Source organism: Leptodactylus fuscus, chromosome 6 (assembly GCF_031893055.1).
Source record: "Leptodactylus fuscus isolate aLepFus1 chromosome 6, aLepFus1.hap2, whole genome shotgun sequence".
In the NCBI taxonomy this organism is placed as follows: domain Eukaryota; kingdom Metazoa; phylum Chordata; class Amphibia; order Anura; family Leptodactylidae; genus Leptodactylus; species Leptodactylus fuscus.
This window is the reverse complement of record NC_134270.1, coordinates 105975504-106002842: the sequence shown is the minus strand read 5'-3', so window position 1 is coordinate 106002842 and position 27339 is coordinate 105975504. Positions and strand designations below refer to the sequence as shown.

The following is a 27339-nucleotide window of genomic DNA, read 5'->3' as shown; positions in this document are numbered from 1 at the left end:
TTCATCCCAACATTTAACCGTAGACATGTTTGGGTTTCATCCCAACATTTGACCGTAGACACACCCTATGCACATGACCGTAGTTGTGTGCAGGTTCAAAATAGGACATACCGCACATGGATGGTATCCAAGTGCAGTCCAAGTTTTCCACTGACTTTATCAATAGAGTAGATAAACTGAGCCAAAAAAAGAGGCAGGAATATGACCTGCTCCATATTTTTCTGCTTGTTTCTTCTGTCCCCACACTGAATCGTAAAAACTATGATGTATGAATCTGGTCATAGAAATGAATGGACCTGTATGCTTTCCATAGCTATGGATCGGTAATACCCAATAGTACATAAGTCCCACTCATGCTCAGCCTGCCAAATCCCACAGCAGAGGCAAAAATGTTGCTTTTATGCATTTTCAAATAAATTTGGCCCGTCTTGCCCTAAGAAGAGAAGAGTTTGCATAAATAGTAATAGGTTTGTTTGCAAACCAAACCCAGATGTTGGCATTTGTGCGAGTGTTGGTGAACAGGACTTAAATGTTGGTGTCCTGACCAGGGGGTCATGGGGCTTAAATTCCCAAATTTATATCAAAGAAAAAAGGCAGGAACTTTGAAAATACTTTATAGAGATGGGAACATCAGCAGAGGAATAACTTGAAGCTCTGGGGCAACAACATAAACACATCTACAACAATGAACACTGTCCACTATTTTGAGTTTCTAGACACAAAACCTCAAGGCAGAAGATCTTCATTAATGTCTTGAAAACAGACATACAAAAAGGGCCCACCTTTCATATATCCCCAGAATATAATGTCCACTCCATCTACTCCCTGTTTAATGTCACCTCTCCAGGTGCCCCCACAGTTGAAACTCCCCCTCCTGGTAAAAAACAAACATAAAAACCTAATACACACCTTGTCCTGTTCCTTACTGATCTTCTCTTCAGGTTCTGCTCCCGAAATCTTCAGGGAGCAGTTGGCGCGATGTGAATGACGTCATCACATCGCGCCTTCAGTTCCCAGAGTAGAGACAGGGGTCGAATGGTAAAGCATGGAGCTCCTCTTGCTTCACCATTCATGTATTCAACTCATCTGCGTCCAGAGAAGACACAGATGAGTTGAAACTGGGACATACCTCCCGTCGGCTGATTCTGGGACCAGTGGCGTAACTAGGAATGGCGGGGCCCCGTGGCGAACTTTTGACATGGGGCCCCCCCCGACACCAAAGATCTCGACTGAGTCCCTCCTACGCATTCCTGCGCGCTCTATTATGTCCCTTAGTGGCCCCTGCACACAGTATTATGTCCCTTAGTGGCCCCTGCACACAGTATTATGTCCCTTAGTCGCCCCTGCACACAGTATTATACCCAATAGTGGCCCCCTGCACACAGTATTATGTCCCTTAGTGGCCCCTACAGGACTAAATACTGTCACCGCTGACCGCTATACCAGGACAAATTGTGGATAAAAAAAAATCTGGTCCTGTGCATTACAATTTAGTAACTCCATGTGCCTCATATTAATAGCAGTTAACCCCATCATCTTCCTCACATTAACCCCTGTGTGCCTCACCATAAGAGTTACTGATATGTGAGAGACATGGAGGTAATAATAAAGTATCTTCATTACTATTACCCCCATATGTCTCACATATCAGTAACTCTTATGGTGAGGCAAACAGGGGTTAATGTGAGGGAGATGATGGGGTTAACTGCTATTACTATGAGGCACATGGAGTTACTAAAACACAAGTAATCCCCCCAAATGCCTGATAGTAATAAGTATAGTAACCCCAGTACGTACCTGTGTATCTTCAGTTTCATTTTCCTGGAGCAGCTTCTTCCTCTTCTCTTCTGTGCAGGAGCTCGGCAGGGATAAGCCCCGCCTCCTCCTCTCATTGGTGGGCAGAGGACAGCAGAGAAAGGGAGGGGGGAGAGAGGGGGAACGTCCTGCAGCGCTGACAGGAGCCAGACCTGCAGCTCCTGTGTCTCAGCCGTTGCTGCAGCTTCGGGGCCCCCTGTTGGTGGAAAGTATTCCACCAACAGGGGGCCCCGATCATTATACTCGGGGGTCCGAAAAGACCTCCGAGCATAATGATAGCAGCGGTAGCAGCTGTCACCGGGCCCCTAATGTCCCGGGCCCTGTGGCAGCTGCTACCGCTGCTATAGTGGTAGTTACGCCACTGTCTGGGACAATTGGGAGGTATGATAACAGCAAACAGAGAACTTGAAAATAATAAAAAAAATAATAATAATAATAGACAAATTCTCAAGATTTATTTACTTAAAGATAAAAACTTTTTAAAGTGCAAATCTCAATATAAAGATGTCACATCAACAAGGCACACAGGCATTTTGGCTCCTGCATCCTGGAATGCAGGGGGAACAAGTCTGTGACAAAGCATGATAAAAATCAAATAATTCTATAAACAATACCAGCAATAAAAATAAGGGGTAAAAGCGACTGGATTCTATATTTGATGATTCGGCTAAAAGAAGTTTCTCTAATGACCAGCAGACAACTAGTCTCCTAACTGCAGAATTCTGGCATTATCACTCCTAACCACCATGCAGCACTCATCCATTTAATAAACCATGAAGCGATGATTCCTTTCTTACTTCCTTAAAGAGAACCTTTCATGTCTTCTGATATCAAAAGTATTATATACCTCTAGAAAGCTGACGGTATGCAACCCAGTGTCAGAGATATTGGTGTTGTTATTGTCGGCACTGTCACCCTCCCCTGACAGTACTCTTACATAGCCCTTCTGACAGTGGATGGCACTTGGGCCCATACCGGTAAATCTGACAGCTTTCTAATGGTATATAATACTGCCAATGTCAAAAGAAAGGTCCTCTTTAAGCGATGGTTGCAAGGCTGACTAACTTCCAATTAAAGCCCATGTCTACCTTTGCAAACCAATATTTTTTTTCTGCTCCAATGCACTTATAACAGAAAAGGACAACTTTACAATAGTCTTAATGAAAAATCTTGTTCCGCATATACATCTATACACAGACCTATATAATGGCGTTTCTGTATGTATAATTGACTGTAACCATTTTGGAAATCACAGCATGTCCACTGCGCATATTTTTCTGCACTGTGTGGATAGGATTCGCTCAAATCCCATCCAATTTGCAGGGACTGTAGAACGTCACGTTTTTTTCCGCTGCATTTCCTCCGTGGCCAAACTACTTGGGGTCCCGACTTAGGTTACTAAAACCTTAGATGAACAAGAATATCCAACAGGTTCTGCTGTTTCACTATTTATTCAACAAAAATGACATCAAATTGAAAAGTCAGTGTGAAATACCAAGTGCACCCCATAAACCAACAGGTTGTAGAATTACCTTTTGTAGCAATAACATGAAGTCATGGCATGCTGTTTGACTTTATCAATCCCTCACATTGTTCTAGAAGAATTTTGGCCCACTCTTCTTTACAATGTTGCCTCAGTTCATTGAGGTTAGTGAGCATTCATCTATACATGGACCTCTTAAAGTCCCACCACAGTATTTCAGGTGGGATGATGTCTGGACTTTGACTGGGGCATTGCAACACCTTGATTCATTGTGTTGTAAATTTTCTGTTGTTCTTGGGATCACTATCCTGTTGCAAGACTTAGTTTCAGCTAAGCTTTAGCTGTTAGAATGGATGGCCTTACATTTGACTCTAGAATACTTTAGGATACAGAGAAGTTCAAAGTTGAAGGTACTCAGGTTCTGTGGTTGCAAACAAGCCCAAATCCTTATCTCTCCATGGAATTAACTTGGAATTGTTTGGAAATGGCCTTATAACTCTTCCCAAGTTGATGGGCAGGAACAATGGCTTCTCTAAGATCATCACTAATGTCTTTCTTCCTTGGCATTGTGTTTACACATGTCTCAATACTCCAGACCAGCAAACTGCCAAAACTTCTTCCTTTATATAGGTGATACACCTAGGTGTATATGGTTTATAAGGGAGTTGTGACTTTCACAACCCCTTAAGGTGAGCAACATCTTGTTGTTTATTTCAAGTGCATATTTGGGGTAATGCACTAGGTGTCTGCGCGGTGCTGTTCTCCTTTATAGAGGTGGTCACACTTGCAGATGATCACTGGCAGCACTGGCTGCTATTTACCCTTTAAATGCTTGCGGTAGCAGTAAGGGTGTTCTTAATTTTTCGCACACTGTTTCTACATTTTGACTTTATTTCTGTTATAAATAAATAATGACAAGGTGTAATGCGTTTGTGACTGGAAATTATCTTGCACATCCCTGGTCAGGATACATAAAATCATAGAATTTAAAGAGGGTGTACTTTGTTCTTCTCATGACTACACATTACGTTACTAAACTTATATTGATCCTGCATTAAATCCAAACCATCACTCACGACTCCGCTAGTGGAGTCACTGCGCACATACAATACATTACTTATCTTGTATTGATCCTGAGTTACAGCCTATATTAAACAATGGAGCTGCACTCAATGTTCTGCAGATGGAGTCCCTGTGGTTACAAAAAATAAAAGGCTCATATGTCATATGTTTGTGCCATTAATTTAATACTCTTTGCCACCGCCGTCATTTTTCGGTAGTCGATTTTCTACTCCCTACCTACCACAAGCAATAACTTTATTTTGTGGGACAAATTGTAATATTCCATACAATGTATTGGGAGCCTGGAAAAAAACAGAATGTGGTGGAATTAGAGAAAAAATGTCGTTGTGGCACTTTTTTTTTACAAGCTTTGTTTTTTTAGCGTTCACTACACAACCAAAATAATAGACAAGTAAAATCAATGGCTGCCTATGTGGTCCACGTCATGTGTCATGTGGCACAGAAGGAAGGGAGGGTCCACACTCTGATTGGCTTGAGATCTTGTAGGGAATGGAACAGTCTCTATAGCACTGTATATGCTAGTTGTTATACTGGTAACCTCGACTAGGGTTATTAGGCTGTAGTTTCATGTGATGATGACAATCTTCCTTCCACTACTGTCACTGAACTCTTCCTACTGGTTAGGAGATAAGCGGCATAGTGCTCACAGAGTGCTACTTGAGCAGAGTAAAAGTATTTCTTCATGAAATTTGCTCCCTCTCCAGCCTAATCGTCAATTGTCCCCTAAGCAGCAACAAATCATTCAGTGACAGTGACAAGGAGACTACTGGCAAGGAAATAAGGGGTGTCGCTTATCCTCTTATAGAGGCAAAGTGCTCAGTGACAGTGGAAAGCACACTGCCTACAAGGAGAGAAGCAGAAGCAAAGCACAGTGACAGTAATAAGCAGTGTGTCAGCATGGAGATAAGCGGCAACACTTATCCTGTTATAGAAGAAAACCACGCAGTGACAGAAACAGGTATACTGCCGGGAAAGAGTTAAGCAGCACCAGTTACCCCTTATAGAAGCAAAGCACTCAATGATATTGTGAAGCAAATAGCCAGGAAAGGAAATAAGTGGCGCCACTTATCTCCTTACCAGCTGCAAAGTGTTCATTGAGTGAAAAGCAGACTGCCTTTAGAAAATGAGACTCCAGCCTAATAATCCTAGCCCAAGCTACTAATAGAACTACCAGCGCATAAAGCACTATATAGACACCGGAGCAGATTTATGAAGACTGGCGTTATCAACCCTTGCCCTCATAACCAAGGCTCATCCTTATAGTTGGCATACATTTCCCCTGTCATTTAAACCAGAAATCTGGCATAAATAATAATAAATCTGATCTCCCTCTGCACATCCTCACCGTTCCCCCTTTTAGGGAAAGTGGCCAGGACACCACAGATATTAAAAGTCACAATTTTTTGAGCAAAAAAAAAATTGCTACTTTTTATACCATGTATGCCAGAAAACGGGCACACAATGCATAATAAAACTGGTAAACTGTTTCCACTCCAGTGGAAGCCAATATCATTGCCATTTAAAGTGTGGACAATCCCTTCCTCCCATGACATGTGTCTACTATGCCTGAAGGGATAACAACTGCCCATGAACCAGGGCCCATGAATGAGGCGAGGTGAGACAGTTGCCTCAGGTGGCACTTTCAGAGGGGGCAGCAGCAGCAGCAATTTGACTTTTCTTTTTTTACTTTTTTTTTCTAAACTAGCGCAGGACAGGGCTGCTCTGAAAACAAACCAAGCGGCCCTATCCTGGGCTGGCTTAGACCTCTCCATCCCAGCACATCCCAGACGTCTTATTGTCAGGTGAAAGGAGGATGCAGCGGCAGCAGTAGCAGCAGTGGCAAGGTAGGTAAGTAACATACTTTTTTTTTTTTTAATAGGCCGCTGCCTGCTGGAGTATCCCCAGGAGCTAGTGGCCTATTTACCTACCTCCCTGGGCCTGCTCATGGAAGCCCCCTATAGGATGCAGGGGGCGGCCATGAGCAGGCCGAGGTTGCGAACCCATTACCGCTATTATTATACTCAAGGGTCTTTTCAGACCTCCAAGTACAATAATTGGAGCCCCAGGGGAGGTGATGGAATATAATAAACAGTGTTACTCACCTCGCTTGGATCCATTGTTAATCCTAGTAGGCTTCAAGCCTGTATGGTAATGTCCCAGACGTCACATGGTCAGGGCCATTACCATACAGGGCTGAAGCCTGTACTAGCAGTAACAGCCTGTTACTGCTAGCACAGGCTTCTGATCTTTATGGTAATGTCCCATCATAGGCGCTGATCCTGAGCATCAACCATACAGATGCCTTGGTCAAAACTGTCCTTGGTACAATTTTAGTGGCAGCAGATGGGCGCCACCATTTTATAGCTAGGATTGCCATCCCCATGACAAGATTTGAGGGTGGCGTTCTGTTGCTTAGAGAGCCAGGAACCTATTCAAGGTTCCCAGGCCTGTCATGCCACTGCTAGGCAACCTGCAAAAGAAGTGTATTAATTTTGTAATACACTGCAATGCATTGGCATTACAGTATTTTGCCTTAGTGTTAAGATCCCCCAGGGGTTCAAGGCCCCTAGGAGGTCTAAAACATAAATACATTAGGTTCCCCTGTGTCCAAAAATACCCAGGTATGGGGGTGTTCACATTTGCGCCAATGTCCGCTCACTGTCTCCATCCTATTCCACCGGGAAACTGCATAGGGGATGGCTTCTCAGTGGTCAGTTTTAAAACCCATTCATTTTAATGGGTTTTTAAAACAAACCTCCAGTGTCCATATGCAGCCTCTTCAAGAGGAAACCATTTTTTGGGGGCAGACACAAATTCCTGAATGTCTGAACTGGTTTCCCCATGGAGAGGCTGCATACAGTCCCAAATGAATGGGTTTTAAAACTCACCTCCGAGAATCCGACCCCTATGCAGTTTCACGGACACGGGTGCAAGTGTGAACGCCTCTTTACAAACTTAGAAAAATATTTTTTCCATACAGCAAATGCTGTAGCAAGAAAAAAAATCAACTAACAGCAACGGTCGGTGCCCGAGCCGATCGCTGATGTTAACCGTATACAAACTGCAGTCAAACGCGACCGCAGCGTGTAAACGGTGCAGGCGGCACAGGCGCCGCCATTTTCCCGCCGATCGCCGCCCTCCTGAACGTCACAGGAGGGCGGCGATCGGTTGGTATGACAGCCGGAAGCCTATTGAAGGCTTCCAGGCTTGTCCCTGCATTAGTTCTATTAGACGATGCCAGAGGCATAGTATGAGCGATCAGACCCCCTAGGTTTCAAGGTATATAAGGGGTCTGATCATAAATGTAAAAGAAGAAAAAAAAAGTTTTTAAAAGTATTTAAAAAATGTAAAAAATATAAAAGTTCAAATCACCCCCCTTTCCTTAGATCAGATATAAAATATCCCCGTGCTCCAAAATGCCCGAACTATTAAAATATGAAAACATTTATTCCATACTGCGAACGGCGTAGCGGCAAAAAAAAATAAAAATAGCCAAATAGTGTTTTTTTCAACACTTTGCTTCCTATAAAAAATTTAATAAAAAGTGATCAAAGCATCAGATCTTTTCCCATATGGTATCAATAGAAACGTCATCTTGTCCCGCATAAAAAGACACCACAACCAGCTCCATAAATGTAAATATGAAAACAGGTGTCAGAACATGACGACACAAATTTTTTTTTATCTACCGTATTTTGGAAAAATTTTCATTTTTTAAAAAGTATCAAAACATTTCAAACACTATATAAATTTGGTATCACCGTGTTCGTACTGACACGTAGAACACAGGTAACATGTCATTTGTACCAAACAGTGAACTCTGTAAAAATTAAACCCATATGAAAATGGCGCAAATGCATTTTTTCAGCAATTGCACCTCATTCTGAATTTTTTTCCAGCTTCCCAGTACATTGCACAGCATATTGAATAGTGCCATTACAAAGTACGATTTGTCCCGAAAACAATAAGCCATCATGCAACTTTGTGAGCTGACAAATGAAAAAGTTATGGCTCTTGAAATGTGAGGAGGGAAAAATTAAAATGCGAAACCAAAAAATGGCCTGGTCCTAAAAAGCTATTAAAACATCAAACAACCCGAAATGGCATAAATAAAAAGTAGATAAAAAGTTACAGGTGTAAGAATATGTAGACTCCAGGAAAAATTCTTTTTTTTAAAAGTTTTTTTTTTTTTTTAAGATGTTAATACATAACCAAAACTATATACTGTAAATTTGATATTGTTGTAATCATACCAACCCAAGGAATATAGGTAACATGTAATTTGACTGCGCAGGGAACACTGTAAAAACAATACCCGCAAGAATAGTGCACAAATGCCGCTTCTTTGTGGAATATTAGATATGAAGTACAATTTGTCCCACAAAAAATAAGCTCTCATACTGCTCTGTGAGCAGAAAAAAGTTATGGCTTTTGAAACGAAGGGGGTAAAATACTAAATCAGAAAATATACTGAAATATATAGGAATACTAGCTGGTACCCGCGACTTCGTCTGCGGTGATTGTAGAAGTAGGTATATACAGGCGCGGGTAAGGTTTTCGTACTGTGTATAAAGTATGGGATATAAAATGTAAATGTGTATCTTGGTTTTGCTGTAATTCTGAGAGCACATGAGACTTTTGTGATGAATGTAATTTGTATTTCAGCCGCTATACGGTGTTGGTATAAACTGTACATAGTGACTTTGGGACAGAGGTATTTCAGGTTAATATACTTCGATATACGACATTGTATGATTTGTTATTTTCCGCCAGTACATGTAAGTTTTGGGCACAGGATACTCTTGAGTAAGCAACATAAAGTCTGGCCCTGTGCATGACAGTTTAGTAACTCCATGCGCCTCTTATTAATAGCAATTAACCCCATCATGTCCCTCACATTAACCCCAGTGTAAGAGTTACTGACAGAGATGAGCGAGTACTGTTGGGATCAGCCGATCCGAACAGCACGCTCGCATAGAAATGAATGGACGTAGCCAGCACGCGGGGGGTTAAGCGCGCTGGCTACGTCCAAGCGGAAGTACAGGTGCATCCACTCATTTCTATGGAGCGTGCTGTTCGGATCGGCTGATCCCCACAGTACTCGCTCATCTCTAGTTACTGATATGTGAGAGACTTGGAGGTAATAATTAAGTATCTTCATTACTGAGGTCTTTTATTAGTACCTCCATATGTCTCACATATTAGTAACCTTTATATGGGGCATACAGGGGTTAATATGAGGGACATGATGGGGTTTATTCCTATTAATGTGAGGCACATGGAGTTACTAACACTAAACTAATAACCCCATGCCTGACATTAATGAGAATAGGAAGTAAAGGAAGGGAGCTGTGTGTTTCTTACTTTCAGTTTGCTAGCAGCTTCGGCAGGAGCTATCACTATAGCAGGCAGAGACTTGAGCGACTAAGCTCCACCCCCTGGGTTTCCTGCACATCTCGCAAAGGGGAGTGTCCTTATGCCTCAGCTCTAGCAGAGACTTTATTTAACTCTTGCAGGTCCTGTGCTGCTGGCATGCCAGTGAAATATGGCAGGAGTGCCACTCTTGGCATGTGTGCCAGGGGTTGCTGACCTCTGCTGTAGAGGGTAATATGGATTTTGTGGCTTGCTATGGTCCAAAGTGTGTGAGATTGCAGAGATAGTGATGTGAGTTTGGGTTTTGTGAGGGTCCTGGGAAAAATGTATGTGTGCTATTGTGACGAAAAGTAGCCTATTGCGCAATTGAGTGTAGGGACTATGTTTGTGGAAAATTTCAGCCAAATCGGTGGAGCGGTTTTTGCGTGATTGACCGCCAAAGATCCGAACATCCAAAGGGTCCTGGGAAAAACGTATGTGCGCTATTGTGACGAAAAGTAGCCTATTGCGCAATCGAGTGTAGGGACTATGTTTGTGGAAAATTTCAGCCAAGTCGGGGTCCAAAGTGTGTGAGATTGCAGAGATAGTGATGTGAGTTTGGGGTTTGTGGGGGTCCTGGGAAAAACGTATGTGCGCTATTGTGACGAAAAGTAGCCTATTGCGCAATGGGGTGTATTAACTATGTTTGTGGAAAATTTCAGCCAAATCGGTCAAGCGGGTTTTGCGTGATTGACTAACAAACATCCGAACACACAAACCCACAAACATCCAAACTCACAAACTTTCACATTTATAATATTAATAGGATATAAGTATATAAAATTTTCTTACACAGACATGATGATGAGATGATACTGACATAATACTGTATAAACACTGTGGTAAAACTATATATACATTGACAGACATGTGGATAAGATGATGCAGTGGTAATACTGCATATACACTGACAGACATGATAATAAGATGTTGGAGTGGTAGTACTGTATTTACACTGACAGATATGATTATGAGATGATGCGGTGGTAATACTGTATATATACTTACAGACATGGTGATGAGATGATGCTGTAGTAACACTGTATATATGCTGAAAGACATGATGATGAGATGATGGCAGCTCTGCACCTGTAATGAGGCGATGTGAGGCAATAGCCTCAGGCGGCTTTATTCCAGGGGAGGGGGGGGGGCGGCATTTTGAGTAACCTAAGCCAGTCCAGGACAGGCCACTTAAAAAAAACAAACAAAACAAAACAAGATGCATGTGACTTGTCCCGGGCTGGCTTAGTGTTTTCGGCAGGGGAGGAGAGAGATGGCTTGGGGCAGCTGTGTCAAGACAGCCGGGACCGCTGTTAGGAAGGGGGGGGGGGAGGTGTGCAGCTGCTTAACCCTCTGGACACTGTAAAGCAGCAGTTACACCTACCAGTGTATAAGATCCTGTTGGTGCAGCCCGGACTTCCCCTCCTCCTCCCCCTCACAGCAGTGTCTCATCCCAAGATCGCAACGTGTGGGCACAGGAAGAAGTCTGCAGCGATGGGACAGCTTCACTCCAGACAAATGTGATTGTCAGTGAGTGAATATAATATTTAATATGTATATATGTGTACATTTGTATACACTGTCTTGTATACTGTGTGAGTACTGTATGTTTGTTATGGGTGAGTATATATTCTGTAATAATGTATATGTGTAGGTATATATGGTATACGTATGACTGAGTAGGTATATATGGTATACGTATGACTGAGTAGGTATATATGGTATGATGCATGTCGTATGTGTGCGTATATATGGTATATGGATGACTGTGTAGGTATATACAGTATGCTATAATAATGTATATGTGTGAGTATACATGTTATATGTATGACTGTGTAGGTATATATGTTATATGTATGACTGTAGGTATATATAGTATATATGTGTGTGGTATGTGTGAGTATATACAGTATACTTGTTTTGGAAATTGCTTCATGTCACTTATACCTACAGAAACGCCATTAGTTTCCAAATAGGTATAATGGAGGAAACCTACTGACTTTCTGTGATAAGTGCTGCGGAAAAAACTATGATGCGATGTCGCTGCAGTTTTTCCTGCAGGACTTTTTTTTGGCTGTGGCCGCTAGGTGAGGCTTTATCCTTATAGTGATATACAGATGATAAGGATTAAAAAAAACACTGTGGAAATAAATAGCGGTGAATCACAGTTGTTGTTTTTTTTCACAGTATTTTTTTTGAGCTTTTGATGCATTTTCCTGCACTTTCCTCCCTATTAATTATATGTGGAAATGCTGGTGATTGCGCAGCTAGAATTACCCCACCATAGTTTAAAGGGATTCTACCATTAAAACATTTTTTTTTGTTGATAAGACGTCAGAATAGCCTTTAGAAAGGCTATTCGTCTCTTACCTTTAGATGTGATCTCCGCCGCGCCGTTCCTTAGAAATAGAAATTTTTACTAGTATGTAAATGAGTTCCCCCGTAACGATGAGGGCGGGCCCCAGCACTCAAACAGCAATGAGGGCGTCCCCACCACTACCAGAGAAGGGTCTCCAAGCGCCGCCTACTTCTTCGTCCCCCGCGTCATGTTCAAAGTCTTTTTCTGGTGTAGGCTCGTAACCTAGCAGAGCAGACTGCGCAGGCGCACAGGCCACGGGAAAATGGCCACTAACAATACTGTGCAAGCGGCCATTTTCCCATGACCTATGCGCCTGTGCAGTCTGCTCTGTTCTGCTAGAAGTTACGAGCCTGTGCCGGAAGAAGCAGCGGTGGGGACACCCTCATCGCTGTTTGAGAACTGGGGCCCTCCCCCATCGCTGCCAGAGAACTCATTTGCATACCGGTAAAAACCGATATTTCTGAGGAACGACGCGGCGGAGACCACGTCTAAAGGTAAGGGACAAATAGCCTTTCTAAAGGCTATTCCGACGTCTTATCCACACAAAAAAAAAGTTTTAAAGGGGTTGTCCCATCACAAGGATCCTATCTATACTGCTTGTTAATGTGGATGTAAGACTTTTCCTAAATACATTGCTTCAGCAAAACTTTGTTTGTCCACTATCTTACTTTATTCAATTCATTGTTGACACAGCCCTTGACTTATCTGCTCAAAAGTCAAGTGATGTCGCTGCCTGCTGTCAGGGGGGAGGGAGGAGGGAGGGCTAAGTGCACGGGAGCGAGCCTGTGTTTCTAGTTATTCCTGTGTCTACACCATGTGACCTAGCTTCCTGCTCTCAGATAGGGGAGAGGAGCTGCTTTCATTTCTGAACTCGTCTTCTGTTCTCCCAGTCATCAGGCTAGCTAATTCAATTGTGTTCATTATGGCAAAGACAGGCAGTCTCTGTATGCAACACAGAATGGAGTTGCTGCTGCCTGTACTTCATAGTCCAATATGGGTGGGCAGAGCTACATGCTAATTTGGCAGGTTGCATGTGAAACCCCGCCCACCAAATGATGCAAGAAACCAGGAAGAAAGAAGATTTTACAGCAGTGAAGACTGGTGAGTATGCGACGTGGGAATACCCCTTTAATGGTAGAATCCCTTTAAGCGCACACATCTTACAATTTGCAGCATCTTACACATTTTTTTTTTATTACATTTCATTCAGTTTGCTGGTTCTGTAAAACACTTTTTTTTTCTGCAGTAGACAATAACACTGTGTTTCTGCAATGTAGGGTTCTGCCTAAAAAAAGCAACTTTTTTTTGTTGCAGATTTTGCTGAGGTTTTCTGAGCCAAAGTCAGGAGTGGATTGAGCAGGAGGTAGAGGTATAAGAAATTCCTATATATTTCCCATTTCTATTGTAAACACTCCTGGGTTTGTCTCAAACCCCCCCCCCCCCCCCCCCCAAAAAAAAAACGCACCAATATCTGCAACAGAAAAAGATGCGTTTCCGCAATGTGGAGCCTCAGCCTAGAGCGAACCTTTCATGTCCTCAGAGATGGGTGGTATTATATACCACTAGAAAGACGACAGTGCACTGAATTGCACTGCTCCTATTAACCACTTCCTGACATCCTCCGTACTAGTACGACGGATGTTGGGAAATGGATAATAGTATTTGCCGGGGGTCAAACTATGGCGGCCGCCATAGCTGCCTCTGTTCTGCTTGCGTTGGACGATCAAAAGACGACTCCCTCTCCCCCTTCAATATTCATTTCGGGGGGGGGGGCGTCTTTTGATCGGCCACCTCAGGCAGCAGAGAGGCTAGGTTCACCACTGGTTGATGGTTTAGTAATACTGAATACACTGACCAATATGATGAAATAATGCTATAGTAACACTTTATCAATGCTGACATACATGATGATGAAGCAGAGCTGATATTGTATATACACTGGAAGACATAATGATATTATGCTTTAATAATACTGTATATAAAATTGACCTATCACATAAACACATGGAAGAAGAACATTCTGCAGGCTGTACCCAAACTGCAACATAAAATTTCCATGAATCTAAAGCCAACACTAAGCCAGGTCAGTAATATTCACTAGGCCATGATATATTATAAAGAACCCAGAGGCCCTTGTTAGTCTTTTTAACATGCAGTTCCGTCAGTCCTAGTGGTCTACAGATCTCCATGATTTCCCTCATGGTTCCAACAGAAGAGCACAAAGTATAACATTTGGGTAAACTGAGGGCAAAATGTTGCTGCCATATGCTGCCACTGGATTACAGCTGCCATGTTTCTTCGCATGGCTAATTTGTTCCATTATTTGTAACACAATGGCCATTGAAAAGAATGGGCAGAATAGATAGTGTGCCAAGGTTTTCTTTAGTTACAACTACGCATAAGGATGGTCCAAAGCAGAAGATGAAGACCTGATAGCTGCTCACCATTCAGTCTAAGAGGCTGAGCCTATCTATAAACACCCAGGACTGTAATAACAGAGGCACATAGAACAAAGCCCTAGGAAAGGCAGCTGAATACTAATACTGTATGTACTGTATATATTGCTACTATATATAAATGTATTTATGCAGATACATTTTCTGATCCGTATCTCAACGCTTCAATGTCCTGCTGCTTCATGTAATTAAAAAACCTTTCTTGTGTTTCATAGTAGGCGCACAGATGTTTTCTCCATCGAAGCGCTGCTTTATTCTTGACTGAGTGGGCACTCTGCCATTTCTTGATCAGCTTAGAAAAATGTCCACTTCTATAAACTCCCATCTCTAACTTATCTGGCCCTCAGAGTTATAACTTATCACTAATGTCCTTAGGCAAAAGGAGAAAAATCTCTGACCCCATCCTTCACCTACACTGTGCTATTTCTAATACTTGTGTATTTTTCCATGTCAGAGGGTCTTTAGCGCCCCCTTAGACAACAGGTTCTAGATGTAACTGCTACCTTATTTTTTTCACCCATTGGCAGAATGGACTTCTTAGGTTCCTCTCTATCTTGTGTGCAAATAGTCAGTACTTAAGAAGGGACATAGGACCAACCTAAACTGAGCCACCAATTTTTTCACATTATATAGTATCAACAGGAGGAACTGTATTGGTATATGTATCTTTGGCTCAGTATTAATCTTTGAACAGCTTATATGTTGGTTCTATAGTTTTATTTACCTGATAAGAGTTTAGTTCATGCCAAAATTGAGACCATCTGAATTTCAGCAGGAGGTACACTTTGACCAAATATATATTTTGACTTGTCCCATATAAGCAGCATATAGACCTTTGAGATCTAAGGACTAGAGATGAGTGAACACTGTTCAGATCAGCCGTTCCGAACAGCACGCTCCCATAGAAATTAATGGAAGCACCTGGCACGGCGACCGGCCGCCGGCAAAGTGTACGTGCCAGGTGCTTCCATTCATTTCTATGGGAGCGTGCTGTTCGGAACGGCTGATCTGAACAGTGTTCGCTCATCTCTACTAAGGACCAGATTGGGGGGATTCCATTTGGTTTAGCAATCAGTGAGGGTCCCACCTTGCTTGGCCCTTACTAAAGTCACTTTTCCACTGCATAGTACCAGATCAAGTCAGTTTGGTTCATTGCAACTTGACTTGGTTCAGGTACTATGTAGCTTGCTTTTTACTGCAGAAATTACCCTCTTCATGAAAGTGACAACCAATAAGCTGAGCAGTGTCTGGACATGTGACCTCTGTTACCACTGTGACCTTCTTGGTACCTAGCCTATAGCAAGTACTTTGTGGTATTTTTTGCAGTAAAGAAACTATAAAAGTGTTCCACAGTAAGTTGAGACAATCCACTACCATGCAGTAGACAAGGGGCTTCCTGAATACTACAGAAGATATATAACAAAAGACCAAAGCAAACAGTTTAAGCCTATCCATTATATTTACAGTTTGCATCAGATTTCCATAGGCGGCAAATCTTTGTTGCAGTACCATGGCTTACAAATTATTGTCATTGGCACTTATTTTTTGGTCCCATTGACTATTTTTGCATTTTGTAGGCCCTCGGTTAAATAATAGCAATAAATCAAACATTAATCATAAAAATAACAGTATCTTTCACATCAACTGTTCTTTTCAGTCTTTACATAATAATCCCAAGCTCAGTTCGATGAGACAGGCAGGAAATCACACCTTCCTGAGTGGTTTCACACTAGCTGATGTTCTGCAATGAACTCTATTGATTATTATTTGTGGATTAGGGTCTAATGTACTGTTCTGCTCTATGAAAACCCACTTCATGAAGCTGACAATCAACTAATGTAGGGAGATCTCCCTGGAAGATCAATCTTGTGGCCATTCCAAGAGAAATACTGTAATACGCCAAGGAATGCTCTATCATGTACTGGCAAAAGGATAAAGAGATGGCTAAAGCTCCACATGACTTCCCTTGAGAACAGCAGCTATATGTATTGTCTACACTAGAAGATGTCTTCAGCTCTGTCCTCCTCATGACACAGAAGAGATCCAGCTGTGACGTTGTACATCTTTTCAATGGAAGGTTTCCCCCTTTTGTGTCTACAAATTGTGGGATGGACCAAAATCGCAGACAAATATTGCCTCCTACTCTCCTTCTATTGCTCAGGAATCTAATGAAAACATAGATTCAAGCCCGAGTCACAGCAAGAATCTACCACTGATCGAGACTTAACCATTGTTTGAGCCATTATGAAAGTAGAAACATCATGAGGCCGTCTTCATACATTGTAGGTAGAGGGATAACGGAGAAGAGAAGCTCATACTGGATCTTGTACTATACACTGTAATGATGGCCGAAGAATTGTGTTATCTAACTTGAGGAAGACATAATTGGGGTGTGGTTCTCAAGAGGCATACAGATGATTAAGGCAATGTACCGCATGGCAGAAATTATTACGAAAGGTATAAAACTATTCGTATGGAATCATATTCTACAAGAAATAGAGATAGAGGGGGTTAACTGAGAATATAATTGGTCATTCATATACCTGTAGAAAGACAGATGTCTGATGGACACCAAGACTCCTATAAAACCTCAACTTGGACAGAGTCCTCAAACTGAAGTTCTAAACCATAAGCAATTAAATAAAATTCCAGACACCCCTATATAGAGCTTATTCATCTTGTTTTGCACTAGGGTGACAACAAGTTGACATTAATGTAAAAGTGTAGTTTACCAAGGAAACTGTCTGTAGCAAGGAAAGTGGAGAAAATGCCCCCTTCCTCAAACATGTTATGTGTTCTGTGCCCCAAATAGGCATCCACTAACACAAATGGCTACTGTACTTGCTATCCTCCATGAACCAGCACAACATCTTGATACATAAGTCTTCTGTAGAATCAGATGTTCTGGACAAATTCCTATATTTCTTTGAAGATGAGGGCCCAGTAGATATCTTCAGGAGCCTATAAACATCCGGATCTGGTCATCCACTGACCCCAGTTATCAATGATCTATAGCTAACATGCATGAATTGCAGGTTTTCTATATTTCTGAACAGCACCCCTCCTGCTTCACAGTGAAGGAAAATGTAACTTTGGGGGTCATTAATGCCAACAATAAGAAACGTTTCACAATGCTCATTGCTGAACTCCATATGCCCAACTCTTTCTAGGAACATAATAGGCCACATGACTTCCACACTGTACACAAAATGTGGTAGCCATTTTTTTCTATGTCAGAGTAAGATTTTCCAAAGCCCCGAAAGCATATGAATTATGATATAACCGTGATATTTGTACAGCGATCCTTATCCTTTCATTGCAGAGATGTACAGTGTGTTCAACTATAAATCTATAAAGATGGTATTGTCCTAGTCCAGTAATAGTCCAATGCTATGGACTGACCAATCCTATGTCTGAGGACCCATATATATATATATATATATATATATATATATATATATATATATATATATATATATACACTGTTGTGCTATTTATGTATTGCCATTGGCGTTATACTCCACTGTTGTGTAAAACTCAGTTTTGTTCACATTACATTTTCTTTTCTTACAGCTTTAAAGCTACAGATACTGTGATAAACCTGTGATACTTCAGTATATTCTGGTGACCCCAAGTTGCTTTATCAGTTAAACTTATCCAAAGAACCTACCCTTTATCTGATGCTTAAGCCTCATCACCATTCCACTGCTGGATGTACCCCATTTCTAAATGCCCCTTATTATTTATTGAATACCCATTGCTGAGAGCACCACCTATGATGTACTGTAGTCTGCCACCCACTGATGGATATGTTCCAGCGCTGACTATGCCCAGTACCAGTTGGCTGTACCCCATGTACGGTGTTTTGCTGAGTGCTCCCCACTAGAGTCATGCAGCCAAATGATTCAAGGGTCCCAGTTTTGCCCAAGATGCACCCCCTGGTGTACTGTACTTCACCGCTAAATGCCCCATCACTGTCTACTCACACATAGGCATGGTATATGAAGGTCCAGCCCCGAGGTCTCTCAAGCACATTGTACAGGAAATTCTGCAGTTTGCGGTAAAAGGCATTGCGTTTCGGGGGCTTCCCAGTCCTGGGCACCGTGGAGCGACTCTTGCTGCTGAGGATGCTGCTTCTCTTGGTGTTGAGGTCGGAGCCATCAATGAGTAGAGCACCGTCCCTGCTGCATTCCGGGGCCCCTGGGTCCAGCCCTACAAAGCCCACCTTAAGCTTCTTCTCTCCGGTGGGGCCAGGGTAGACCCCCCCATTGCGGGATTTCTGTACCATTTTCAATGAATGGGACCTGGGGGGGTCTCACCGGTGCTCTATGCTGCATGTGGGGCAGACCAAGGGGGTCTCTCTAGGTGGTGGGCTCATGTCCCTGTATGGGGGGTGAGGGGATGATCAATGCAGCTGCTCAATGCACAGTGATGAAGACTGAATCTCTGCAATCCGTTCTCTGAAGCCCTGGCTCCTCCTAGACAGTCAGCCGCTCACCTCCCTGTTTAACCCTTTGTACCTACTCCAGTATTAAGACTGCACACAACAGCCAGGACATGAGAATGTATTACAGAGGGAGGGGCTGCCCAGTAATGTACACCCCACCCCCACTGCAAGACACACACTGCTAGTGCTCCAGAGCTGCTGGTGCTGCAGAACCTCTCTAGTTGCAGGATTTCAATCATCCCCTATGGCTGGAAACTGGAATTGCTGATTCAGAATCTAGCTGTAAACTATATGTCATCCCTTATAGCTGCTAGCTGTCATCCTCTATGACCCCTGGGTCCAGCCCGACAAAGCCCACCTTCAGTTTCTTCTCCTTGTCGGAGATGGAGTAGACCCCCCATTGCAGGATTTCTGCAGCATGGTCATTGAATGGGACCTGGGGGTCTCACCAGTGCTCCATACTGGATGTGGAGCAGACCAAGGGGGTCTCCCTGGGTAGGTAGCTCATGTTCCTGGATGGGGGAAAGAGATGATCAATGCAGCTGTTCTATGCACAGAGATGAAGACTCAAGCTCTGCAATCCCTCTCTGAAGCCTTGGCTCCTCCTAGACAGACAGTCACTCACCTCCCTGGTTAACCCTTTGTACCTATTTTAATATGCAATGTTTTATACTTTTATGTCAAAAAGGCAAAAGTATTGTAGGTATGATACCTTTATTGGCTAACCAGAAAAATGACATTTGCAAGTATTCAGAGCACAGAGGCTCCGTCTTCAGACATTTACCAATGTAAATTCAGATGTTTTGCCTGCTTATCTGATAGTCTGTTTTCTCATTGCTGTGCCGGATGATTCCTACAAAATAGGGTTTCAGAAAACAACAGTAGCTGCAGGTGCTGACAGTTCAGAAGTCAATATATATAAGGACTGGTAACGTGAGCACTGCGTGGCAACATTATATAAGTACTGTATGCTTTTACATCAGGACAGTATGGTGCCATTATTTTGATGTAACCTACAATTACTATTTCCAGGCATTGTAAGAAGGTACCTAAATATTCTTCATATAGGGGTCTCCATGGACTTTATACATCAGTCTCCCCAACCAGTTGTACGATATAGGATAAAAAGGAGAAGTATCCCAACTCGGCCAGGAAGAAAGAATCTAATGAAAAATATCACTTCAGTCACTGAATGTACTAACCTCTATATACATTAGGTCATTTGGAAATCATGACAAATATGATGCTCTATGAGTCTTATGTCTAGATTCTAGTCATCTGTACTGTGCTACTCTGGATTATTCATCTTGTAAAGGAGCCAATATGGCAACTGTGTAGGTTGTCAGCCAGTTCCTGGAATTATCAGAATGTACAGTGATATATGAAGATGCAGTTCTACAAATGATCTCACAAAATATTTCCTTATCATCGTTTGACAGAAATAATTCACATATGATAAGTAAATAAGCAGCGATACATCAAAGGAGAATAGTAAGGGTGAAATCACACGATGTCTTTTGGCTCATAATCTGGCACGTCTACGCCGCGGGAGCTTTTGCGGGCCGTATACGCTCCCATTGATTTCAATGGGAGCCGGGATCGTATACGCGGTGCTATTTTGTGGTCGTGAATTTGCGGCCGCAAAATAGTGCCACGTATACGATCCCGGCTCCCATTGAAATTAATGGGAGCATATACGGCCCGCCAAAGCTCCCGCGGCGTAGACATGCCAGATTATGAGCCAAAAGTCATCGTGTGAACTCACCTATAATCATACAAGATATCCCTTTATTATCTCCACCGCCATGGTCCTTTTCACTAGCAGCCTCCAATTGTCAGTGGTTCTTTTCACCTGAAGCGTCAGTGTGTCATTGACCAGTGCAATAACCATCTACCATTGTCTCTTTAACCCAATTGCCTCCTAAATATTTAAGCCGACCCCACAAATTTGCACATCAATAGGGTTGATCCTCTCAAAGAATAAAGTAACCAGAATGCAGGTTAAAATGTCTAATGGAGTCAGCATGTGCAGTCCCACCAAATAATGGTGAAAGAGCCAAAAATCATGTATTTTAGACCTCAGAATATTACACTTAACTAGGTATCGGATCAATACGTTACATAGAACCAGGACTAGACTGGGACTAATAAGACATGGTACTGTACACAACTCCCACCATCCTACACACATAACTATTGAAGGCCCAACAATGTCATACTTTCTTGGTGAATTGCACATTTCCTAATTCAAGGTGGCTCCATCATTCTTGTTCCCCAGTATGGTATCTTTCTAAATCTTGTTCTCCAGCATGGCTTTACTCTCATTGCTAGTGACCAGCATGGATCCTCTTCTCAATCCTGGTCCCAAACATGGTATCCCTTTTAAATTGTGATCCTCAGCCTGGTTCCCCTCTCATTTCTAGTTTCCGTTTATAGTATCCCTTTAATTTGTGGTCCAGAGCATAGTTTCCCTCTCTTTCCTAGTCCCCAGCATGGTATCCTTTTAAATTGTAGTCCAGAGCATGTTTTCCCTTTCATTTCTAGTCTCCAGCATGGTATCCCTATAAACAACTGTCACTGCATCATTGTTATGTCTCTTCATTGGTCAGTGTGTCATTGTTATGTCACCCATAGTGTCACCGTGTCATAATTCTGTGACCCCTATTGTTAGTGTGTAATTGTTATGTCTCCCCACTGGTCAATGTGTCATAATTTTGTCACCCCCTATTGTCAGTGTGCCAATGTTATGTCACACCAACTGTCAGTGTGTAATTGTTATATCAATACAAGTTTTATTGCTACATTGTCATGTATTATTGTTCAGTGTGTCATTGTCCTGTATGCCAGCTATCAGCGTGACTTGTTCTGTCTCCAGGTGTCATTGTGTCATCACGAAAACGGATTGTCCTTTCCGCACATGAAGGGAGGGAACCTCTCTAATCCCATCACATCCACCAATACTAGATATTTGTTTTCACTGAATTTATATAGAAATAATAATTTATCACTGATTTTTTTATGAAAACTGGAAAGCTACAATCCAGGAACCCACTGTATAAAAGCAGCCAAGCTTATATGTCGCTGTCCATTCAGCACCATGACATAATAAAGGCTGATAGGCTAGGTGATAGGCTATATTCATAACTGTGTTTCAATGTAAAATCGCCACAAACCGGGTGAAAACCCAGCTAGCCCCTTTTTAAGCAGACAGGGGTTCCATCTTTTGAATCGCTATGAAGACCAAAAGGATGGAAACCCGAACGCTAGTGTGAACCCAACGTTAGTCAGACTAGGTTTACAATAGCGTTACGTCTCTGTTGTTTAGAAGGGGGATCTAAAGAACGGAAAAGCATACCACTAAAACAGCGGTTACACACAGAGCCCAGCGGACCCCATTGATTATAATGGGTTCCATCAGGTGTCTGTTGTTTTTAAACTGAAACCGGAAGAAGAAAAAGTCCAGGTGTGAACATATCCTCAAGACTTTAGAAGAGAAGGATTTAGGGGTCTTGACCTCTGACAGCTTTAAAATGAGTTAACAGTGGGGCAGGCACCTTGCAATGCAAGTGAAATTATTGGCTGTATATCTAGAAGTGTAACCCATAGAAACAGGGCAATTATAATCCCCTTGTATCAAGCTCTAGTGAGAAACCACAATGATACTGAAAAGAAGATTGATAAAATAAAATAGGTGAAAAGTCTTAGGGAGAAAAAATATATATATTATTTTTTTATTTTAAAGAACTGAAACGCAATGGACACTTTTGCAACAAAAAAAAATAATAATATAATTAGTTTTTATTAAAAGCTTCCTTCCTTTTTATTTCTGTACCTTGCATGTTTTTTCTATACACTGTAAGTTTCTCAACTCCTTTATGGTCAAAACGCAGGTCACAAGTTGTATCTTTAATGATACCATTAATTCTTTATTAACTTTTTCTAGTAGTAAATGAAAAAATGAACATCAATTCTTTCATTGATTTTTTTTTTTTTTGCTTGTTATCATGCCTTGAACATAACTTAGTTTATTTTATATTATTTTGATCAATCTAACTAGTGCTGATTTTGATTTGCTTTTTTGTACCATTACTAGAGATGAGCGAACACTAAAATGTTCGAGGTTCGAAATTCGATTCGAACAGCCGCTCACTGTTCGAGTGTTCGAATGGGTTTCGAACCCCATTATAGTCTATGGGGAACATAAACTCATTAAGGGGGAAACCCAAATTCGTGTCTGGAGGGTCACCAAGTCCACTATGACACCCCAGGAAATGATACCAACACCCTGGAATGACACTGGGACAGCAGGGGAAGCATGTCTGGGGGCATAAAAGTCACTTTATTTCATGGAAATCCCTGTCAGTTTGCGATTTTCGCAAGCTAACTTTTCCCCATAGAAATGCATTGGCCAGTGCTGATTGGCCAGAGTACGGAACTCGACCAATCAGCGCTGGCTCTGCTGGAGGAGGCGGAGTCTAAGATCGCTCCACACCAGTCTCCATTCAGGTCCGACCTTAGACTCCGCCTCCTCCGGCAGAGCCAGCGCTGATTGGCCGAAGGCTGGCCAATGCATTCCTATGCGAATGCAGAGACTTAGCAGTGCTGAGTCAGTTTTGCTCAACTACACATCTGATGCACACTCGGCACTGCTACATCAGATGTAGCAATCTGATGTAGCAGAGCCGAGGGTGCACTAGAACCCCTGTGCAAACTCAGTTCACGCTAATAGAATGCATTGGCCAGCGCTGATTGGCCAATGCATTCTATTAGCCCGATGAAGTAGAGCTGAATGTGTGTGCTAAGCACACACATTCAGCACTGCTTCATCACGCCAATACAATGCATTAGCCAGTGTTGATTGGCCAGAGTACGGAATTCGGCCAATCAGCGCTGGCTCTGCTGGAGGAGGCGGAGTCTAAGATCGCTCCACACCAGTCTCCATTCAGGTCCGACCTTAGACTCCGCCTCCTCCGGCAGAGCCAGCGCTGATTGGCCGAATTCCGTACTCTGGCCAATCAGCACTGGCTAATGCATTGTATTGGCGTGATGAAGCAGTGCTGAATGTGTGTGCTTAGCACACACATTCAGCTCTACTTCATCGGGCTAATAGAATGCAATGGCCAGCGCTGATTGGCCGAATTCCGTACTCTGGCCAATCAGCACTGGCTAATGCATTGTATTGGCGTGATGAAGCAGTGCTGAATGTGTGTGCTTAGCACACACATTCAGCTCTACTTCATCGGGCTAATAGAATGCATTGGCCAATCAGCGCTGGCCAATGCATTCTATTAGCGTGAACTGAGTTTGCACAGGGGTTCTAGTGCACCCTCGGCTCTGCTACATCAGATTGCTACATCTGATGTAGCAGTGCCGAGTGTGCATCAGATGTGTAGTTGAGCAAAACTGACTCAGCACTGCTAAGTCTCTGCATTTGCATAGGAATGCATTGGCCAGCCTTCGGCCAATCAGCGCTGGCTCTGCCGGAGGAGGCGGAGTCTAAGGTCGGACCTGAATGGAGACTGGTGTGGAGCGATCTTAGACTCCGCCTCCTCCAGCAGAGCCAGCGCTGATTGGTCGAGGTCCGTACTCTGGCCAATCAGCGCTGGCCAATGCATTCTATTAGCCCGATGAAGTAGAGCTGAATGTGTGTGCTTAGCACACACATTCAGCTCTACTTCATCAGGCTAATAGAATACATTGGCCAATCAGCGCTGGCCAATGCATTCTATTAGCTTGATGAAGCAGAGTGTGCACAAGGGTTCAAGCGCACCCTCGGCTCTGATGTAGCAGAGCTGAGGGTGCACAAGGGTTCAAGTGCACCCTCGGCTCTCCTACATCAGAGCCGAGGGTGCGCTTGAACCCTTGTGCAGCCTCAGCTCTGCTACATCAGAGCCGAGGGTGCGCTTGAACCCTTGTGCACACTCTGCTTCATCAAGCTAATAGAATGCATTGGCCAGCACTGATTGGCCAGAGTACGGAATTCGGCCAATCAGCGCTGGCCAATGCATCCCTATGGGAAAAAGTTTATCTCACAAAAATCACAATTACACACCCGATAGAGCCCCAAAAAGTTATTTTTAATAACATTCCCCCCTAAATAAAGGTTATCTCTAGCTATCCCTGCCTGTACAGCTATCCCTGTCTCATAGTCACAAAGTTCACATTCTCATATGACCCGGATTTGAAATCCACTATTCGTCTAAAATGGAGGTCACCTGATTTCGGCAGCCAATGACTTTTTCCAATTTTTTTCAATGCCCCCAGTGTCGTAGTTCCTGTCCCACCTCCCCTGCGCTGTTATTGGTGCAAAAAAGGCGCCAGGGAAGGTGGGAGGGGAATCGAATTTTGGCGCACTTTACCACGCGGTGTTCGATTCGATTCGAACATGGCGAACACCCTGATATCCGATCGAACATGTGTTCGATAGAACACTGTTCGCTCATCTCTAACCATTACCAGTTCCCCTCTCCGCAAGCAGCTCTTTTCTCTCTGCAATTTTTTGTGTGGAAACCACTGAACCCCATTATAGTCTATAGGGTCCGCGGGTTTCTTAAGGTAACAGCTTTTTTATGCGGATTAGGTTTGCATTTGGAGGGTCCCCAAGTGGACCCCCCGAACGGAAACCAGAACGCAGATGTGAATCTAGCCTAAGATGAAAAGAAATAAAAAGGAACTATTGCAAGGGAAGACTGGAGGGAGCATGTAGTCTTTTTCTTCTATCAATCTTCTATGTTTTTATAATATATGATTTGTGGTCCACCATGATCATTTTTCAGACCAATAGCTTGTAAATAGAACAATGACCTATTTTCTTATTTATAGCATTCCGTACCCCTATCATTCATGATACTGATAGGTCACATTCAGCATCCAGTCTCTTGGGGATAGTTAATGAGGCCATTTCTTTTGTAAACATATAATACCACCACATACAACCAGACACGTGAGGGGTTTCTGCAGTTTATTGCTGGTTATTGCCTTTTCATGGCTATTTAGGTCACATTTAGTGTGATGGCTTCAGGGCAAGAGCTGAAAATCATTAAGAAACCTTCTATATTTCGTAAACATTTGTCTTACACACACATATATATATATACATATATATATATTTGTCTTATACATATATATATATATATATATATATATATATATATATATATATAATTTTTCTGGAGACTGTTCACATTTTGATATATAATATAAAAATCTACAAAAAGGACCAAATGCTATTGCTAATTGGAGTAATTTATCATTTACGCAATTTTTGCCACCTTTTTTGGCATGAGCGTTTTTTAATGGCTCGGCATTATGTTTTCCTAATATACTAAAAAGACGTAATTGTGTGTTACTAGAGATGAGCGAACAGTGTTCTATCGAACTCATGTTCGATCGGATATTAGGCTGTTCGGCATGTTCGAATCGAATCGAACACCGCGTGGTAAAGTGCGCCATTACTCGATTCCCCTCCCACCTTCCCTGGCGCCTTTTTTGCTCCAATAACAGCGCAGGGTAGGTGGGACAGGAACTACGACACCGGTGACGTTGAGAAAAGTAGGCAAAACCCATTGGCTGCCGAAAACATGTGACCTCTAATTTAAAAGAACAGCGCCGCCCAGGTTCGCGTCATTCTGAGCTTGCAATTCACCGGGGACGGAGTTTTCCGTCCAGTTAGCTAGGGGTTAGATTCTGGGTAGGCAGGGACAGGCTAGGATAGGAAGGAGAAGACAACCAACAGCTCTTATAAGAGCTAAATTCCAGGGAGAAGCTTGTCAGTGTAACGTGGCACTGACGGGCTCAATCGCCGCAACCCAGCTTTCCCAGGATCCTGAATGGAATACACTGTCAGTGTATTCCCGTATACCCGATATATACCCCCGATACCCGTTCCAACGGTGTGCCCCCCCACCTTCACCCCAGAAATACCCTGCAAGTCCCCTAGCAATAGGATTGGGGCTATATACACCCACTATTTTTGCTACTGCCATATAGTGCCATTGTCTGACTGGGAATTCAAAGAATATATTGGGCTTACATATAACTTCAATTCCAGGGAGAAGCTTGTCAGTGTAACGTGGCACTGACGGGCTCAATCGCCGCAACCCAGCTTTCCCAGGATCCTGAATGGAACACACTGACAGTGTATTCCCGTATACCCCATATATACACCCCAAATCCCCGTTCCAACGGTGTGCCCCCCCCCACCTTCACCTCAGAAATACCCTGCAAGTCCCCTAGCAATAGAATTGGGGCTATATACACCCACAATTTTTGCTACTGGTATATA

General features: G+C 42.8%; 1 protein-coding gene across 4 annotated transcripts in view; it reads right to left on the bottom strand.

Moving 5' to 3' along the window:
* The window catches only part of KCNQ2 (potassium voltage-gated channel subfamily Q member 2), a 92398-nt gene extending 73114 nt beyond the window's left edge, over positions 1 to 19284 (bottom strand). For all 4 annotated transcript variants that reach the window (XR_012716890.1, XM_075276974.1, XM_075276972.1 and 1 more), the window contains exon 1: positions 18595 to 19284. Coding sequence is in view for 3 of the 4 variants with exons in the window: in XM_075276974.1 (XP_075133075.1) it covers positions 18595 to 18896 (302 nt within the window). In the remaining variant the exon portion in view is untranslated. The remainder of the gene's footprint in view (positions 1 to 18594) is intronic.
* Positions 19285 to 27339: the final 8055 nt, after the last annotated feature.